We start from the raw sequence: 20,601 nt of genomic DNA, 5'->3' as shown, positions 1-20,601 counted from the left end.
ACAGGCGTTTGGACTACTTTCAGCTCTTTCTTTTCTTTTTTGCCTAATGTGCCGGCTTCTTTTATTTTTATCTTTTTTTCTCCGGCTTTCGGACTTTGGATGGCGTATGGCGTGGGATTGGTTCTCGGTTATGGGAAATACCATTTGGGTCAGGGTCTTTGAGAATTGTGTCTGCCTGAATTGCAGCACTTGATCTTTCACGATTTGTCCAGTTTAATCTTGGATATGTATGGCCTCATTTTTTTTGAGACGGGGCTAGATAGCTTGTATGAACAATGTAACTTTTGCCTGTTTTAATTCCAATGTTGGGTATAGATCGGCATATCTTGACATGGCACTGCATTGTCTATCCCAATCAAATTCAGGCTTGAATTCGACTATGCGAGATGATAGGCTGATAGCAGATGACTCAATCATCGCGAGGGGAAATCCTTCCAACCCCTCGCTCCTTCTTTTGTCTGCTATTCCATCTTAATTTCATATCTAATGCTTGTGCCATTGATCCTAGTGCAAGATGAACAATTCTAATCGAAGCCTCGCACTGGACGAGATACATCCTCGCAGATCTACAGAAGTATCCGAGATCGAGCAACCCACGCTTGCTCCAGCAGATGGAGGCAGGGCCGCATGGCTGATGTTGGCTTCATGCTGCTTCATCCAGATACCAGTCTGGGGTCTGTCGTGACTGAACAAAAACTGCATGCAAATACTGACGACCATCTAGGATTCGCTACTGTCTTCGGTGTCTTTCAAGAGTACTACTCAACACATGACGTCCTACAGGGAAGCAAGAATGACCTGGCGACTGTTGGAACTACGTCGACTGTATGCAAAGGATAAACGACGCCGGTAGTCTCGTCTAATGATTTATAGGGACTTCTTTATCTTCTCTCGCCTGTCACTTTCACGCTTTTAACGAGATACCCGCATCTACAATACTATTGTGCACCCGCGGGCCTGGTTATCACAGTGATAGGATCTCTATTATCCTCATTCTCGGTGCAGGTTTGGCATTTGATTGCCACGCAGGGTATCATGTGTGCCATTGGGAATGGGCTCTTATTCAGCCCGTCTTCCTTGTACCTTGATCAGTGGTTCTTGCGTCGGAAGGGCCTTGCTCTTGGAACTATGTGGGCTGCAAAGAGTATTGTTGGAGTTGCCTTGCCTTTCATTGCTAGTACTTGTCTGAATAAGTTTGGCTCCAGTACTACACTGAGGGCTTGGACTGTCGTTACGGTATGAGCCAGCTCTTTCCTTGAATCGGTTGAAGTATAAGACGTCGTGTCTTGCGTTCAAATTGATACTAAACCATCGGGTTATCAATGATCTTCACGTTCTCAAGCTACAGCTGACAAAAGTCTGACTTGGAAATCTAGCTGATAACCACCCTCATGGCCTTGCCATTCATGAAACCCCGTATCCCAATATCGCAATCTACTTCAGCGCGCCGCTTGGATCTAAGCTTCCTTAAGCAAACCACATTCTGGATGCTAGAAATAGGGAACATTATCCAGAGTTTTGGATATTTCTTACCAACTACATTCCTCCCTTCCTTTTCGACAACGACTGTCGGCTTATCCCAGAACACTGGTACAATGCTGGTCTCGTTATTCAACGCAACATCTATCATTGGTGGGATAGCCTTGGGAGTACTCTGTGACCGGTTCTCCGTGACAAACGTTATGCTTCTATCCTCAGTTGGCTCGGCGTTATCAGTCCTTTTATTCTGGGGTATGGTATCATCGCCAGGCTCAGAATCGTCACAAACAGCCATTGCCCTTCTTGTTATCTTCTCCATTACATATGGCTTCTTTGCCGGTGGGTTCAGCTCCACCTGGTCTGGGGTTATTACTCAGATAAAGCGTGACTCGTCACCATCCCTGGACACTGGACTTATATTTGGTCTTCTTGCTGGTGGACGAGGCATTGGAAATGTGATTAGTGGACCGCTAAGTACGGTGTTGCTCCAGTCGGGGTCTTTGGGGGATTCAAGTGGTGGTGGTAGTACGGGATACGAAACACAGTATGGGACACTGATTCTATTTACTGGAATTACAGCCATTTTCGGTGCATGGAGCTGGATGTGGCGGTATATCAGCCCTGCACTGCGGTGTCTCTGTTGATCGTCTGGAGCAACGTTGAAGTATGTGAGCAGAGAATAGGCAGCGGCGGTTGTTCGTGCATAGTCAAGGGATGACGAAGACAAGTGGTGGTGGATGTAATGAAATGACAGCTATTTATGAAAATGTTTTTATTAAGGCCAATGCTTTTTTTTTTTGGTGAAGTAAAAGGTCAGACTTGAAATGGACTGGCGATACCATGTCACGTGCAGTCTGCGGAGCTTCAACTCCAAATGCGCGTTCTTCAATCCCAGCCTCGACAACTTTCTTACATATAACTGCTGCAACCAAGGGCCACTGCCCTATCTACAACAATGGCAACCGATGCCGCGCTCCAAGATCCTCTGCTCTCACTGCGACGTGCGATTGCATCTGGCAATCTCCCAACGCCGACAACCTCGTCTGAGCTCTCCGACCAATCTACCACAGACGACCTAGCCAAAGCCACACATCTCTACTTCGCTCAACCATCTCCTCGGACAATTGCCCTATCAACACTCACACGATTCATTTCGGCATCTACCAAATCCCCTGTTGACCTGCGCAGTATCCTTTTCGCCTGGCAGAACAAAGATGTCGCCATTCCCGAGTACATCGCCAAGGCGCAGGAATTCAACGAGGCATTAAAACAGCAGACAAAAGAGGGTGAGAAGGAGGAAAGTGTCCAGATTCTTATCTTCCTCGAGCGTCTTGACCTTTTCACCTGGCTAGAGGGTGCCTCCGACGACAGCGAACATATCAAACCCCTCGAGGGTGCTGCTGCCGCAGCTGAAGCAGCCGCCTCAGCTGCAGGCGCTGCGCAGGCTGATAATGCGGCCGGAATCGCCGCTGGTGCAATTGGCGGCGTGACCTCCGTCCCCAGTGGAGCCGCAGGAGCAGCCCAGCCAGGAACTCAACTTGGCCGCCCACAAAAGCAGATTGACCCTCGACTACAGGAGATTTACAATGGCGAGCGCAAGATCGGTGACCGCAATACAGTGCTACGTGGAATTAAGCCGACGGTGAGTTCCTCTAAACAGCAAGCGATAGACTCAAGCTAACCCCGACTGCCAAGGACTTCTCACACGTCCGCAAGAGCGCCGAATTATTCCTCGACCGCAACCGCAGTCGACCGGGCCAGCCAAGCGCCAAACCAGGCATCAAGGGTTCCATCCCAGCCCCATCAGCTGGTCTCTCGATGGTCCCATCGCGCAAGTCGAGCTCCTCCCACTCCCGCCCCGACCCAATCATCCTAATCTCACCCTCCGCCTCATCCCTCATCCGCATGTCGAACGTCAAATCCTTCCTCGAAGAAGGTATCTTCGTGCCACCGGACCACCCAACCCTCTCAGGCGCCACAGACGCCAACCTCGTGAAGCTAGAGCGCCCGCTCCGTCTCAACGGCGACGCCTCAAACCCAAGCGCGATCTCAAGCTCCCGCGCCGGAAAGCCAACACGTCCAACCAAGTTCATCGTCGTCGACGGCACAACCAACTTCAAACCCGAATACTGGAACAGACTCGTCGCTGTCTTCACTACTGGCCAGACCTGGCAGTTCAAGTCGTACAAGTGGTCTTCGCCGCCGGAGCTGTTCAAGCATGCTACCGGTGTGTATGTCGGGTGGCGCGGCGAGGACGTCCCTGCCCAGGTTAAGGGCTGGGGTCGTGGCGTTGAGACATATGCTGTTGAGCGTTGGGACGAGAAGAATGGTGTTCACGGTGGTGGACGCTGGCGGGATCGTGAAGTTGTTGAGGGTATTTGGACTGCTATTGAGGAGGGTATGAGACTTCGTGGCTGGGGAACTAAGTAGACTTTTTTCTTCTTTTTTTTGGTCTCGGTTCTTTCCTGTCATCTTCTATCTCAATACCCTCAATTTCCCAAGAATATGATGACCATCGGCATTAAGGCGCAGTTCTAGGCGTTGTGGTTATCTTTTTCCTATTCAAGTTCTATGTGTATGTACTCTCAAAACATTAGATTCATTTGCAAGTTCAATATGGACGTATTAGAATTCGTAGGCACCATTTACTTGGAAGAGATGAGAATATAAGATCGTGTCCATTGCAATTCACAATGAAAGAATAATACACAAGCAGACCAGAACTCACTCGCTGTGCCCGGGTAGAATGCAGGAACTTAAGGAAAAAAGAAAAAGATATGGAATCATATGACATGCTGAGATGAAATGCAGAAAGTTGTATGAGATAGGAAAAGGACATGCAACGCCGTGTCAGATGCTGAAAAGAAGAAAAAAAAAAGAAACAGCCTCCAATCTGTCATGTTTTGAATGTTTTTTGTTTTTCTGTCTTCCACTTCCCTGAGGTGGGAGTTAAATGGTGAAAGAGTAAGTATAAAGGGAAAAAAAAAACAAAGGCAATGCAATCCAAATATTACAAAATATTTTCCAGTTCCGGCCTTCTCTATAACATGAGCCATCGATCATAACGTCTTTCGGAGTGGGGGAATCTCGTGGATTAAAAAGGAAAAATGGATAGGGCAGCCAGACAGGTGCTGGACTGCATGCGGTGGAGAGAGAGAGAGAGTATAAAGAACTTTGTGGTCGGAAACGATCGTGACGAGATTGATGAAATCGGGTCTCAATGTCGACCGGATATTTTAAGTCCCCTTAAGTGAGGGGAGCAGGTTTCCGTATTAGGGCCACAAGCATGAGTGCGGGGTTGCAGGGGATAGATTCGATTGCCCTAGGGAGTTCGAATGCATTATATGCTGCATGTGTTGAAGATCGGGCTGTGATGCACCGAAAGGGGGCTCATGAGGAGTCTGAATCGCAGTGATACGACTCGTCTTCGAATGGGTTGCGGACTATATCAATGCTTGTGGGCGGTGGTTGTCAGGCGCGCGTAGAACGGCTCATGCTACGTTCTGGGATTGAAGGCGGGGCGACTGGTGTGGGCGAGTATGAACGCGAGCCTCCCATTATGTCCACGTCGTGTTCTTGTAGAACGACGGAGTATTTGGGATCGCGCAGGAACTTGGGAACAGAGTCGCTTGACATCAGTTTGAAGACGGAAGTTTGAGCAAGCTCGAACAGGTGCACCACTTCTTGAAGACTCTTGAACATGGACTCGTCATCTCCCACGGCCTTGGTCATGCGACTGGCGAGACTGTTGCGGAGCGCGTGGTCGATGTTGAGCTCGCAGGGCGAACCGGGCGCCAAAAATGCGTTGTACAATCCATATGCTGCGGCCAAAGTTTCCCGCACTGAGTCCACTTTGTTAAATGTACCCATCTTCTCGGCCTTGTGATAGTTGGCAGTGAATTCTGAGACATCCAGGTAGAAAGACAAGTTCTCTTCACACAGCGAGTAGCGAAGGAATTCGCGGAAAAGCAAGCGCAGAGCGGGATCCTGAAGGATATGGGTCAATCGGGCGTTATTGGAATCGCGGGGCATTCCGCGACTGTCGTATGTCGTTGCAACCTCGCGGGTCTTCTCGCGCGCAATCCATCCACATACGCGCTGTCCACGCTCGGTAATGCCGTAAATGGCATACTTGGAAGGCTGGAAATGAGCGTTGGTTCCAACGTCTGGGAACTGCTTATCGTCTTGAATCATCGTAATCAGGCCGTACTTCAGGAACAGCTCGGAGATCAAGCAGGTCTCCCGGCGCTCAATGGTAGTCGAACAATCCATCAACCAGTCCACCGCGGCCTTTCCAGTGAAGGTGTTGCTATATACCTTTCCATCTAGAAGCTTGCGCTCCCGAGCCACCTTCACACCAACGAGGCCGTTGGTGTAATCACTCAAAGAGTCCGAATCCGAGGTTGAAATGCTGCTCTTCACGTTCGGGCCATCCTGACCAGCAAAGCGGCGGAAAATCACCTCGATGGTCGCACGATCATGGGACAGCTTATCGCTATCCGTGTCACGCTCTAGGTTCACCAGCTGCATGGTATTGCGCGGCGATTCTAGTACATCCATCACGTGACGGGCGGTAATTCCATTCCGCTGGCAGAAACGCTGCAGGATGTTGATTCCCTTCGGAGTGAGCTGGAAGAGGGCGCCCTTGAGTGGGAAGGTCATAACTGCTTTGCCGTCGACCGATTCAATGAAGCGCGCATCGACAAATCGCTGGCAGACGGATCGGGCCATTTCCTTGGCCATAGAGAAAGTGGTGGTTGTAGTGGTCGTGACAATGCGAGATGGGTCTTTTGGGTCAGGCATGCGGTTGGATTGGGAGAATTTGAGGGAGCCCAAGTTGTTGATGGCCTCTTCTGAGGTGAATGTGTGGTCATATCTTGTGAACCGAACGCGGTGCGAATCCAACTTCAAGCTGACCATCAATGTGGAGAACAAGTCCATGAAATCCTGCGCAAATCAGCCCAATTGTTCCAATGTCTCTTTTGTTTATATTTTAAACCTACCTTGGTGAAGGGGCGCTCATCTTCGGTCATGCGCAGTAACCTTGACGACGTCTGGTGCATCTTGGGTTCGGGCGGGGAAGGGCGGGTTTCGGGAGGTGTAGGAAGACGAATAGTCAAACGACGCTTTAAAAGCGAGTTAGGAAGATTGTCGACCAAAGCCGGAGAAGAAGGGCGCGAAGTTCCGGTCAATTGCTCGTAGGTGTCTCCGTCAAATGGTGGGGTCACAGGGGCGGAGAGCTTCGGTTTCGACAGACTACTGTATGAAGTTGAAGAACGTAGTGTAGTTCCAGATAAACTAGTAAAAGCGTGAGACGTTCTCTGAGCTAATGCAGCGAAAGAGCGTCGATTGCGCGAGGTAGAGCCGCCAAAATCAGAATTAGGAACTGAAGGAGAATCTTCTCGGCTGTGGCTCCCGGGTTGGGTTGGCATTGAATGGTTTTGAGTCTTTCGGGTTGAACCAGAGGGAAAAAAAAAAGTGGGTTATGCCAAACACCTGATACCGGAAAAAAACATGGGAATTCTGCAAAAAAAAAAAAAAAGGGAAATTCTTTTTTGTAAGAAAAAAAAAATAAAATAAAATAAAAAATAAAAAAATCTTTTTTTTATTAAGAGTGGACTAACTCTTCAAAGGTAAAACTGGGAAAAAAGGGTATGTAAGAAGGGGGGAACGAAGGAAATTATACACTACAATTTCCTGTTATTATTTTCGTTTCGAACAATAAGAAAAGAAAAGGAGTAAGAGAAAGATGGGTCTAAGGGGGGGGGAAGAGAGAACGGGAAGGGAAAATAATTTATTTTAAAAAATACAAATAGGAAAAAGAAAAGAGAAAGAGAAAAAAAAGAAATTTTTAAAAAAAAAGAAAATAAAAAAGAAATAGAACCATTCGGCCTGTCAGCCCATGATCCACAGCCACGCGTGAGCCCCGAAAGAGTTTGGCCTGCATCCAAATAACGTGGGCCATGAAGATCGGTGGGTTCTGGGGGGTATTATATACTCTTATTTCTATTTAAATACATACCTTCATACAGAGTAGATAAATATACAATATAGGGATATCTTAATATTATATGTAAATCTTGAATTATACTATGTATGGTCTACACATACTCCCTACTTCATAGTCTATTCTCATAGCTTGGGTAATTCCAAATAATGATGGAGTCAACCAGGGGGGAAAAAAACAATTAAAATGGATCATCTCTTCCGATGATTTCATTGATTCTTCCCGTTCCAAGGGCCGAATATATCCGCAGATCGTGATACCGTATCAGTAATACGGGTATGAATTTCAGTGAAATACCCAAGCCGTTTCATTGATCCCTGAGTCGCGACCCTTACTGACTTGGGACTAGGGCGCTGTTATTGATGTCATTCGGAGTATTAACGGAGATCCAAATCTTCATGTTATGCGCCTACATATCTATATTATCTATAACATATTTTACCTAAGTTTGATGCTCGAATGCTCTCCAAAACTTCTATAAAATCCATGTATTTCACTATTAATGCATAAGTATGCTGACAAAATAGCTATGTAAAGCTTGAGTCCACGTGGGGACCCTCGCACTTTGGAGCCTAAAACCCAATGTTTTATTGATATCGCATACCATGGAAGTCCTATTAACCTTATCGACTGGCAAACCCTTAGAGCAATCTATAGATATGACAACGGGGCTTTTTGGTGCTTATTCCCTAATATTGGCCCACTTCAAACCTGGTCGGAAAATATGTTGTGGATCATAAACGTTGGCTGTTGTACACGTGAATATCCGGACTTCTGCCGAAGAGGGGCATTACCTATATGTATTACCTATTTACATCATATGGATTCCAGGCAATCAGAAACATTCTCATACACTGTATGGAGTACGAAGTGTCGCAATCGGAGGAACCCCCACTCTCTTCGATCGCCTAATGGTGGGGCAATCAGGGAACCTTGGAACGTTTTCACACTTCTCTGTTTTGTCTTCAAGTGTTTAGTCGTTTTAATTTGGCTTATCGGAAATAGGCCTAGATAATAAGACTACACTATATATTCTACAGTACAAATGAACGAGACGATAGGATATAATTGTTATCATCTATACTTTATACAAAGTTAATCATTCATAGTGGGGGGAGGGGTATTTCCATTTTGAGTACCTTGCGTGTAACCTGAAAATATCAAGGCGGTAAAGGGGAAAAAAAAAAGAAATAATAATCCAAATCTCCAGGCTTCCATGGCGATTCCAAGCGTCTTCTTTTCGTTTCGTGCGCATAACCCATGTGGTCCCACGTGGGCACACGTGGGGAGAGATGCTTAGCGTCTGACCGCCGAGGTTCCCCCTCTTACTACTTTGCGCCTAGAGGGAGGCGCAGTCTCGCGAATCCTTCCCCTGAATGCCCGGAATTACGGGGCTCTGGGGAACGCTATCGCTAATAAATTCCAAGATTTTTAAGCCTTGCTTACCAACTTTTCAACGGTTCTTGTATCCTGGTTCCTGGAAGGGTTTCACCTTCCTCGTCTCAGGATTTGCGAAAATATGGGGGGGTTAGCGCCTTAGTAAAACAAATTGACGCCTCCAATCATACTGAAGGCGCCAGAGTGTGGCATATCCGCCAAGTTCTGGGGATCGTGATCGTCAATTTCGTTATCATGGCCTTTTGTTATACGAGGGGACCAATCCGTAGCGAGGTGCGGCTGGCAATACCGATCTACTCCGTCCAACGTTGGTGGGCTTATCCTAACGGTCAATCAGAGAGCCTCATCTTACACCTCTAGTTGAGACAGCGCTCCAACGCTGGTACAAAGATGGCCCCAAGGATTTCACCTGCATGAACCATACTTTCAATTGGTTTCAGGAAAGCTGTACAATGCCCTATCTGGGAGCTATCAGACACGTCATTAAGACTTCAAAGGGCGCTCACTAATGAAACTAGCCAACCCCGTCTCCCGGAACAGGTCATGCGGCAGAATATAAGACGTCAGTTCAAGTTTCATCCGCTATGTGCCGGGCGACCTTACCTAGACAGGTATTATGGTGCGCGGAACAACCTAAGTACGGTGTAGAGATATCTTCAAAAACAAAAAAAAAAGGGTTTAGACTAGACCGCCCAGACCGGCCATAGAGCCAGATTGAGCGAAGAAACCCCAATGATTCCAAGTATATGATACGAGATTGGTCCCCCCGCAAGACGAGATTAGCCAGCAAAAGTTAAATTAGATAGCGCAGATCGAATGTCATTCTACATATCACAGAAGCACAGAAAACCTTGGAAGCGGAGAAGAACATTCCAATAAGCGACATGTCATATCTCCTTTCGACTGTTGAGATCTATCGACTAGGATCGATCACAATAATGCGATCAAACGGTGCCACGTGTATATTGGAACAAGGGAGAGGATTCAAGCAAAACAGTCTCTCGTCCAAACAGGGGTAGCTCATGTGACGGAATTGGGGGCCAAAAAGGGGACCCCGGTCACGACATCTCGGTTCAGCCCTGTACGAGCAAAGCTGATTTGGCTCTAATTAATTCCGTGCGGCTCTATATTAAGATATACGGGGGTAAGGCTGGTTTCATGGACTCTTGAGTCAACCAGGTGAGCAAATCGAGGAGTGGGTTGACGAGCAATTTGAATAACTTTCTGTACTTCGTATACGTGATACAAAAGTAGATACTTTCAATACAATTAGTGCCTGCATATCAGATCCATTATTGCGAGACGCTAACCCCAAAGCGAATATTGTGGATACCCTCCTTGTCGCTTTATCCCGCCTAGCATGTTGCAGTGGATTGAAGCTATCCAAAATTGAGGCCCGCTAACAGATTGGCTGGCGGAGGTTTTCCTCTTACGAGTCTAAAGTTGCGGTCAGACATCCAACTGTAAGAGAGATATGAGTCTGAAAACTAATAAGACTCTAGTGATCTTCGCACTTGAAGTATGTATTGTATCTGATTTACATAATTTACATACTGGTAATTTATGCCACATGTATTGTATTTTTCCACATGTCAACATCCCTGGTGGCCACGCGACAAAGGATTCCTGCAGGCTTGAATTGTTCAGGGGTAAAAGTCACCACGCAGATAGATGCATATAATATAGTAATTTCCAAATGCAGACATTTTGACACTCAACTTCACGAGTCATGAAAACTCAAAATAACCCAAAGAGCTAGTGAATCTAGTAAATCAACAAAAGGAATCACCTGCCAAGGAGCCAACCCTACCTATTCAGGACAAGTTTGCATCCTGCGATTCAGGGCCAATGCTAGGTGTCGATCTACGCAAATAGAAAGCTTATGTATATTAGGTAGCTCTGGGACATACCTTACCTAAAAAGATAGAATAGTTGTCATATCGTATACTTTGTGCTTCGTGGGGAGTACCGAGTATACGCAACTTACTCCTACATATCACCTCCTTACCTGTTCGAGGGTCCCTGCATGTACCTAGCAGGTGTACTTCAGACATACTCCGAACTGCATGGTTGTATGCAGATCGCTATGGAATCCAGGGAACCAACATCCGAGAGTTAGGTTCACATTCTCTAGGAATGTGGCTTGCGCGATTGGGATTCAAACTATGCTCCGATGCTCCTCAGACGGGTTGACCATGCTAAACTCTAAACATTTAGTAAGCCTTGGTTGCTATATGAAGTAAATGAAGTATTTAGACATGGACCAGGTGGCAGGGGGTAGATGAAGGCCTAGACGATTCTCGGTCTACGCCTCCGCGGCCCCTTGATACACATCGTTCTAGGCAATCGCGAATCGACTCAATCTAGAATTATAGGATCGATCTTCACTGCTGATACCCCAGCAGTAGTCCAAATCTGGACAAGCCAAGAAATCCCGGGAAGATGTATCACATTGTCGAGGCCGAAGCTACCGGAGCTACGAATGTGGGGAAGTATAGCTGAGGTTGCCACGTGGAATGCCGGAGAGGTCAATGATTTAGACCTTGAGCACAGATCTGATCATCGCCTAGCTACAGTAGGTCACAACTTGTGTACCTCGTATGCAATATATGTGCCTATTTTGGTAGGCTTGACCCCGTATTCAGGCGCCATGTGGCTTGCGCAGCGACCTGTCTCCCGGACCCCAGCCACGTTTTTGCTGGGATGACAATCCTGATAAAGCGCCTGATTGACAGAAAACTCTCCTTGCCAGACTAGTGAAAACGCTAGTGGACTACCGTGCACGCAGCACTATGTGAACAGAGCCTCATCTGATCTGTTACCTATTCGGTAGCACGCAGGGGGAAATAGTACATATGTATCTCCTGGTCTAGCCGTGTTGATATTTACTTTTTGAAACCGTCGACAAATTTGTGGCTTTTAGTAGTGTACTTTTGACTCGCTCAGACATGAAGATCAGTTGTTCTCGGACGTCCCGATTATGAGAAATTCCGAGTCGGTGAGGGCAACTCATTAGCGAGTAGATAAGAGAGATTCTTCCATGTGGTCAGTTTGAACTTTGTTTCTGCTCACGTAAATGGAAATGGCTAAAGTATACTCCGTAGATAACATCACCCCGAGGTCCTTTAGTCCATTTGTAGTAACGTCCCTTTTGCCCGTGTTTGCTTTACGCGTATACTATGTATGATACAGCTTGTATATAAAATACGAGGAATTTGACGGCCCATTCATGATCGACTCCACTTGCTGAAAACAGATAGTGCAGGAGTGGACCACGTCATAGACTATCAATTAAACCTTTAAAATATGACATGAATCATGTTAGAAATTTGGGACATACCGTCCATACTGCCCCGCTGGGCCTGGGGATATACGGCGAACTCCGGTGGCAAAAACTTTTGAAACGCTAGAAGCCTTCTAGAAGGATTCCAGAAGACGCTAGAAGCCACGTTGTTCCATGGTTCAGTGGGACACCATAGAAACCTTGGAATGCTCGTGTTTCTCCTGTTTCTTGTTGCTCCAGGGCTCCCCTTTCTATTGATTAAGGGGCAATATATTGGAAAAACCTTGTTTCTGGTGTTGATTCTTTGTGGTCCTTTTCCTGTTCCTGAAAACTGAACTTGGCGTATGGCAGAAGAAGGCTTGGCAAAGTGTTAATTTACTAAATTATGCATGACCGCACGAAGGATTCTTTGAATATCTAAATAGGTATTTATTAACGAGAATACATATGCAGTATATTGTATATGAAACAGTTAAGGGAAGACCTTCATAAGCAAAACTCTCATCCATATTGATCTTATATCTGATCTACGATGTATAGTACGAATGACCGGAAAACGAGAAAGTAAAATCTCCGATAGGTTATACCATTTAATGTACAACATCCTCTCCGTTTATCCATATATGTTGTACCCACTAACTCCACCTTCACCACACACGGCAGAAGAGCCACACTGAAACAAAGGACCTTGAAGTCCACGTGGCAGATCGGCAAAACATCGGTGACAGAGAGACAGCCGACTTTCATATGCAGCTACAACCCTACCTGGTTAGCCTGATATTCCTGCCATTTCTGACTGGCTAGCTAAATCACTGGGAATCACTGGTTTTTACATATGAAAGCCATCTTTAGGTTAGACTTTCCGCATACATTCTATATTTCGCGACTAACACTAACAGGAGGGGAAATATCCAAAATAAGACAAGGCTACTAAAAAGATGTCACAGGCATAAGCAGTGGATTATTATTATCGTAAAACAGCATTTACTCATTTTCTCCCTTTCTTCGTAGCTTTCCAATATGTTACTTGCTTTAGGGTCTCATTTGCTATCTTCCAATAGTATATCCAAGAAATGGGAAGTAAGGGCAAGTCAAGTATTTTCTTAAAAGAAACAAAAGATACCCATAAAGTACTCTTTTCATAGTTCCCGCTCATTCTTCGTAGACACCAATAGAACTATCAAGTGACAATAAACGTAAGCAACCAAATGTCGAGTGATCAAGTCTTAAGTCTTGTTGGTCTTGATTTTCCAGACAAGAGGCTTCGAAAAGTACGCATTTCCAATCCTTAAAAGATAGGAAGGATTATTACACCGAAGCATCTGACGAAATCTGTCATCAATACCCTTCTTCTCCGCCGCCGTACACTCCGACCCTCGGTCATGTATACAGCACATACATTCAACGGTACAATGCCCAATACCCTTCCCATTTTTGGCAGATAATCGACGTCTCTCACAGCATCTACATTGCCAGCGACAGCAACCTCCTCTGCCAATACAGTCTTTCACAAGCTCTTCCCGGAGATACCAAGCAGGATTGCTCTTCACCGATTTATAGCCCTTTCTCAATGATCCCGTACCGAGGAAGCATTCGTCTTCGTAGAATTTCAGCATTTGATTGACACGTACTTTTTTTGAGTCTCGCCAACTCCTCTTCGAGTTTGTCGAATTCTGAGTTGTCGTCGCTTGGAAGCTTTTGCGCAGCTCTCATCTTGTCATTCAACGCGTCTATTCGTTGAACAGTTGACCGCAGGGCCCTTTCGTTCAAAATGACATCGATGATAAGATTGGCATGGTATTGTGAGAAAGGACGAAGCCCTTGGCAAAGCCACGCATGTTGACGGTTATATTTGTAATTTGGTGAGGGATACAGAGTTTTGTATTCTCCAAACATCTTAGAGGTCTTAAGCAAGGCTACTATTTAAAATCAAAAGAAGATAATAGTGTGAGCTTGGGTATCAGAAAAAGAAGTGAAATGAAGTTCGACATTATTTCATTATCAAGTCATCATGATCCTCATATCTCAAACTCAGGACCTTTCAAGGGGTTTCTTCCAATCTTTCTTTGCTCATTGGAAGGTTCACATCATCACCTATTTAGGAAAGCACTTCTCCGTAAAGTGCGGAAAGAGACAATAAGTCCTCCTGATCTACCTATCATCAAAAAGAAAGCAGTAATTCACCAGCAACTTCTATAGCTTTATTTTCGTTGAATATGTCGGGTGAATTACTTGTTGAACCGACAGCGGGTTCTGCGCGAGATTTATTATTCCCTCAACTACTTGATAGAAACAGGTACTGATATATATAGTTCATACGCATTGACTTACCAGGGCTCAATCCCCCAATTCGTACAGATAGTACAAGGGCGGCGACTCCCTTTCTGATATGCTCGATGCCATCGGCATTACTTACTGCTATTACCACACCACATATGCCGACATGCTGCGTCACTCTGACTCTAGGGACGCAAAATCCAAATATTTGGCACTAAGCCCAATCCTCCACTCGCTTCGCATACTCCCAGTGGGTACCAAGTTTCCTGCTATTCCTAAACCGGCCTTTTTTCAAGGTTGGCTCCCCAGTTTAGCAAGGATGGAGCGGGTGTTTCCGTGAAGGTTTTAGGAAGGGTCTTGTCAAGGATACCTTTGGTCTTGGACTTATGAATAACTTGTCCCGGGAAAATGTTTCAGAAAGTCCAGAAAGACTATTACAAAAGCTTATAAAGAGACACAAGGCCGTATAAGCGGTCTACTATTCGGACTGTAGTTGCCAACATAAAACCTGATGACAGGCATCATAAACTTGGCTGTGGAGATTCCAAGTCCATGTGGCCCTGACGAATGCAGAGTGATCTGCTTTGTTTCACCCACTTGAGTTGATCAAGTTACGGGATCATCCGGTCACTCGCATGGTATGATCATAAAATAACCTATGCAGATAACCTCGCAACGGGAAGAGTTGTATATAATACTGTACAGATATAAGGTATTGCAGGGATCTATACACTATACCTAACTTGAATACCAATGCCATCGAGATAGTCTACCTCTTTTACTACGGAACTATCTCCACATCAGCCCATTCAACATGCCTAGGTCTTTTGATCGTATGTGGGGAAGACGGAAGTTGTCCGATTGATAATGATACACAGTATGTAAATCGAAATACAACATACGTTGTACGCATATACCGTACGGAGTGCAGACAAGGATATCATATCTTAAAAACCTAATAGCGTCAAACTCCTATAGGATTAACCGAGTTGAGATAACCCTCCGATATCAACAAAAACTTGAATGCGAAAACGAAGGGATTAGCCCTTAAAGCGGGGTAGTCTAGACGCCTTTTCTGCAGATCTTCGACCGGAAGCCTGCGGCCCAATCCCTTGCAATGTTGTACAATGTTCCGTTTTTATTTACGGATGAAACACGCCTGTTTCAAGGTATTCTGGTTAAATGCAGGCTTTGCGCATGTACTCCATAGACACATGTACGGAGGTGCTTACCAGACACATGTCCAAAACGATCTGCAGGCTGCATTATGAGCGCGATTCCTAACGGCTAGCGTGAAGACTAGACAGGGTATACTTCGTACTTCCTCCGTACTTCATCCGTACTTCCGCACACATCAAGCCACCTGGACATGCAAGTGTAGGAGTAAAACTTATTGCTGCCTGTTTTGCCTTCATCCTCTTTTGTGCAGAAATAATATTCATGCTCCGTCCGTACAGGTATGATGGATGTCCTTTTTCTTCAAATCCACACAAACCTAATGTGAATTGCTTTTGCATATTTCACATGGTACCCCAGTGATGTGCAGCCAGCCCCCTCCTTTCCATTTCTGGGTAATGACATGAGAATTAGACCTATCATTTTCAACACATGGCAACCCACATCGAAATGCCGTTGCCAGAAATCTAGATGCACAGCATTGCATGCTCCTTTAAGTATACGTAAACTATTTGCCTTTCACATCAAGGAATTTGAAACCATTGCCTTAGAAACAAAAACTAGAATATGCAAGGTTAGGAGTATGCAAGGTTAACCCTTTACTTTGTCTTGTTTTTTTTTTTTTTTTTTCTGAAGAATCGGCCTATTTTGAAATTGTCTGGGACACCCTTTTACTCCTAGGGTTGGGGAACATGCATACAAAGCAAAAGCAGGGATTATTAATCAGAAAAGGATCGGCAGATTTCAATGGAAGGTTTGAAGACTAGTGATTGCTAATAACTTAAATCAGAGCATTGCTTAGTTTGTATACGGAGTACGCCGTGGTCCAAGGTTGTTCCTGTATGGCGTCTTGATATATCCGATACTTGAGTTCGGCGTATATCACTATAGTTTCCCTAGGGCTGAATTGAGTTTCATAGAATTCCCGGGGACTTATTGCGTTTTGATTTTCCCTTGCTTTCTTCTTACTAGGATACTAAAGAACACGGGGACTCGATATCAATTCAAGAATGACTCCAGAATGACCGGAAATTAATTATGTATTCCGACTATCCACTCAGATAGACTAGATAGTCAGCCAAATGATATGCCTCCCGCCGCAAATAACGCAACAATAATGCATGCTCGCAATATATCCAAAATGCTGACAGGTCTATTCACGCCACCACTGGCCCAGAGCGCCTCCAGAGCCAGCCATTTCAATGACCTCCTCGAAACTGATTTCCACACGGAACATCTGTCCGTCAGCAGTGCCATTCCCACTGCCCACGGGAGTCACAAGTCCCCAGCTCAGCAGCTTTTCCCAGGACTCCCGGGCCACATCTCGACCCCAGACACGGCCTGGTGTGGCAGCAGCTCCTGACACTGAAGCGGATATCTTTGCGGAGGTGAGGAGTCGAACGTATTCTGCGTATGCGGCGGGGAAAGAAAGCGCAAGTGGTCCCATGGTATGTGACTGGGACCCGTCGTTTCCGGGGTCGAATAGGGCTGACAAGCGGGTTGCAGCAACCAACAAAGCCAGTGGCAATGAGGAGGGACTGGATGATGTGATGGATGTAGAGAAGGGGAGAGGTGCTGGGTCGGGGCAATCGAGGGACTGGGAAGCGAAGCTTTTCGGGGTTGGGACTTCGGGGATGGGTGTGTCGACGGTCGAGACACTTTGTAGCAAGTCGCTGATGGGGAGAAGGGCGCTGTTGAAGAACTCCTTTACTGATTTGGTTTGGTTGTAGATGCGCTTGAGGTGGAATTGGAATTCATTGTCATTCCATATATGCTATTTTCAAGAGGGTTAGCGAAGTTCCAATTGACCGGATAAAGGAAAATATCATGGATCCTACCTTCAAATATTCCTTCCATCCCTCGAGTAGAGACTTCCATTTGTCAGACACGACTAGAGTGCGGTCAGACCCAAGTTCATTTACGACATCGGCCATTTCGGCGTCACTGAGATCCAGGCTCCCGAGGCAGATATCTGAAAATGTCTCGAAGGATCGAGGTAGAGGAACGTAAGTGTATCGATGACTAAATCGACTCTTAACACGCTTCTCAAGCATTTCAGTTACGTCGACCTTTGTGGTGAGTCCAATGACGGCGATGGGGGCTTTGCGGGCCTGGGCAATATCAAACAGATTATACAACAGAGTCTGTCGTGGATGAGTGACGAATAGGTCGAACTCATCCAGCAAGATCACGATGGATTTCGCAGCAGTCTTTGATCCTGGGTCCCCAGAAGCCCCGAAGAGCTCCTCTGGGTGCGATAATAGCGCCAAGAGTGTCGCCATGGTATCCGCATAAGAACTGACCTTGGCTGCATCGTCCTCGGTATGCATCTCACGGCCAAGTTGACGCCACATCTCTCGCAAAGCGAGCCGGTCATCTGTGTGCAAGAATCCATTGAGACGCACGACATGGAAGTCGTTGCTGTGCTCCTTTTTAAGGGATGAAATGATGGATTCCACAATGGCGGTCTTGCCGCATCCTCTGGACCCAAGAAGAAGCATGGAGTTACCCTCACCGATGGAGACCGTCTGTTCAATGAGCTGATGAACTTTCTGGTATTCAGGTTCAAGTCCTCGCACTGGGATTTGTCGTCTCCCTGACAGCTTTTCGAGCAAAATAGTCGAGAGAATACGGACTTCGTCCTCAAGTCCCGTCTTGCAGAGCTCTTGGAAACTTTCCACATACTCTGGCAACGGCTCGGAGACATCCGTAGTCTCTGGGGCCTCCGGCTGTTGATAAAGATCTTCCGGGAGTTGCATGGTAACAAGGTCATCCAAGCCGTCCTGATACTCAGGCGAAGCCGACTTTTCTTTCGGCTCTACAACCACAACTTTCCTGGATCTGGTTCTCGTCGTAGTTCTTGCGGTAGTTCTCGGTGCAGTTCTCGTGGTTCTCGGGGTGGCCCTCGCAGCAGTTCTTTTCGACTTGGTCCTTGTAACTTTACGACGGGCAGGTTCCGGAGACGACTCATCGAGGTCCATTTCATCATCGTCATCCTCCTCTTCCTCCTCGTCATCTTCTTCTTCGGATTCAGGCTCGTCGTCTTCCGCTGGAGATTGGCGCGGCTTTTGCGCGCTTCTGCTGGCACGCGCGCTTCGTGGAGTGGCTGCTGATTTTCTCCTCGATGGTGTTACGACCTCTTCCTCATACCTCTTTGGTGTTTTGCGCTGCCGTCCACTTGACCGTGTTCCAACACGTGCGGGGGTTTGTGTTTCATCCTTCTCGTCCTCGCCATCTTGGCCCGTCGTTTCAGTGTCTGGTTTGTCTTCGCCGCGGCTAGATCGACGTCGTGATGCACTTTTCACCGGCGTGGGAGAAGCTCTGTTGTTGGGAGATGACGGGACGGAGAATACGTCTTGGTTATCATTTCCCATCTCAATGTCTCCATCAATGTCCTTGGAGACCCTTCTCCTCTTAGATACTTGGGCGTCCTTCATGGCTGTAGTTTGACGAGATGCAATCGCTGGTATCGGGGAGTGTCCAATTCGATTACGATGGAATTTCGTCGGGCAAAGCACTTAGAGTGGTGATCCCTCGCGGTTGTCCTGTCGCACAAGTGATCGCGCCTGTGTCAGTTAGAATCAGATTCAATACTGTTTATTGCCGACCGGCTTGAACCTAAGAGCTCGCCCCGAATGCATTGACTTACGATTGTGAGGAAATCAATTGCGCATTTGTTTATCAATGCTAGCAAGCGCAACCTCTCTTAACTCCGAGCAGAAGACCTGGTTCAATTGCGTTCAAAGGGTCGGCCGGACAACAAATTGGCCGATTTTCGCCTCAGGCCGAGACGCGTGACGCGAAGTCAGGTGCTTTCCATGTCCAGAAGTCTTCATTTGAGACATGGAAATTATTTCCTTGATATATTCTGAATATATCTCTGAAAATGTTCTTTTTGGTTGATATTTGTTATTGGATATATATCTTTGGGGTGATGGATTGCAAAGCTCACTTTTTGTGGCCTACACCTTACTAACATCAATAAAAACCAAAACATATAATACAAAGCTAAACGAGTACGCAGTTATATTCAATTCAAGCATTGTTTCGGTTTAAGCATATCTGATTGTAGGACCGAGACCACGGCAGCCGAGGTCCATCTGTGATCCCGAGCTACGGGGTACTTACATATGGTAGCTCTTCGCCCTCCAACACCTCTTCCCCAATCCCAATTGATTTTCGCACTTAAAATTCCTCTCAGAGATCATGTCAGATAACGCAATAGGCGCTCCGTCCAGGGAATTGGACGAGTTCGAGCAGCTTGTCTACGAGTATGCGGGACGAATGGGCGTGGGGAGCGAGGGAGTAAGTACCATGTGCAGCATTGAAACAAATGAACCGCATCTCCCATCTATGCACCGCTATTACGCATAATTTAATTCCAACGCTTACCCTTATCCCAACTAAAAGCACTGGGACGTCGATGCCCGCGGCTGTAACCTTCGCTTCGAATCCGCAACGCGCGGTCCTCCGGCGACAGTCTCGTTCCTCTTGACGATCACTCCGGCGCTGAGTAATTACATGGGTAACCTCCACGGAGGCTGTGCTGCTACTTTAATCGATGTTCTGTCGACTACTATCTTGCTGGGCGTTTCCGAGCCGGGCAAGTTCGCTCTCGGAGGTGTTAGCCGCAATCTCAAGGTGACCTATCTACGCCCTGTACCTACGGGGATGGAGGTGCGTCTCGTGTGTGAGGTTGTACATGTTGGCAAGCGGTTGGCATTGCTTCGGGCTGAGATCCAGAAGGCGGATAGTCGTGATATTTGTGTGGTTGGTGAACATGAGAAGGCCAATACCGACCCGGAGGTGACGCAGAGGATTTGATTTCCTTCTTGGTGGATATGGAGGTAGCTACTTGGATATTTGTATAGATTTTATTCGCGTCAATAGAGGTGCCAAATTCTAGCCATTGTACGAGCGAAGAGCAAGAGCGTGTAATTAATGCCAGTGTTGACCAGAAATATTGTGCTTCGTTTGTTAT

General features: G+C 46.5%; 4 protein-coding genes across 4 annotated transcripts; 2 read left to right on the top strand and 2 right to left on the bottom strand.

The window, feature by feature from the left end:
• Window positions 1–514: 514 nt before the first annotated feature.
• PGRI_051050 (Major facilitator superfamily domain, general substrate transporter) lies at window positions 515–3,909 on the top strand (the record flags this gene model as incomplete). Its single annotated transcript, XM_040792818.1, has 6 exons — window positions 515–674; window positions 725–825; window positions 874–1,236; window positions 1,377–2,089; window positions 2,413–3,121; window positions 3,175–3,909. The coding sequence occupies 6 exons, from the start codon at window positions 515–517 to the stop codon at window positions 3,907–3,909; spliced, it is 2,781 nt and encodes a 926-aa protein (XP_040644785.1).
• A 1,041-nt stretch (window positions 3,910–4,950) lies between these two features.
• flbA (developmental regulator FlbA) lies at window positions 4,951–6,911 on the bottom strand (the record flags this gene model as incomplete). Its single annotated transcript, XM_040792817.1, has 2 exons — window positions 4,951–6,426; window positions 6,483–6,911. The coding sequence occupies 2 exons, from the start codon at window positions 6,909–6,911 to the stop codon at window positions 4,951–4,953; spliced, it is 1,905 nt and encodes a 634-aa protein (XP_040644784.1).
• Window positions 6,912–16,773: 9,862 nt separating this feature from the next.
• Window positions 16,774–19,057, bottom strand: PGRI_051030 (origin recognition complex subunit 4; the record flags this gene model as incomplete). Its single annotated transcript, XM_040792816.1, has 2 exons — window positions 16,774–17,394; window positions 17,459–19,057. 2 exons carry the CDS (start codon window positions 19,055–19,057, stop codon window positions 16,774–16,776), a joined length of 2,220 nt encoding a protein of 739 aa, XP_040644783.1.
• A 769-nt stretch (window positions 19,058–19,826) lies between these two features.
• Window positions 19,827–20,444, top strand: PGRI_051020 (PaaI family thioesterase; the record flags this gene model as incomplete). The annotated part of the gene is made up of 2 exons (XM_040792815.1): window positions 19,827–19,925; window positions 20,031–20,444. 2 exons carry the CDS (start codon window positions 19,827–19,829, stop codon window positions 20,442–20,444), a joined length of 513 nt encoding a protein of 170 aa, XP_040644782.1.
• Between the last annotated feature and the right edge of the window lie 157 nt (window positions 20,445–20,601).

The sequence above is a fragment of the Penicillium griseofulvum genome (genome assembly GCF_001561935.1).
Source record: "Penicillium griseofulvum strain PG3 chromosome Unknown contig_84, whole genome shotgun sequence".
Lineage (NCBI taxonomy): Eukaryota > Fungi > Ascomycota > Eurotiomycetes > Eurotiales > Aspergillaceae > Penicillium > Penicillium griseofulvum.
The sequence above is the reverse complement of the archived record's forward strand: the minus strand, read 5'-3'. Positions and strand labels throughout refer to the sequence as shown.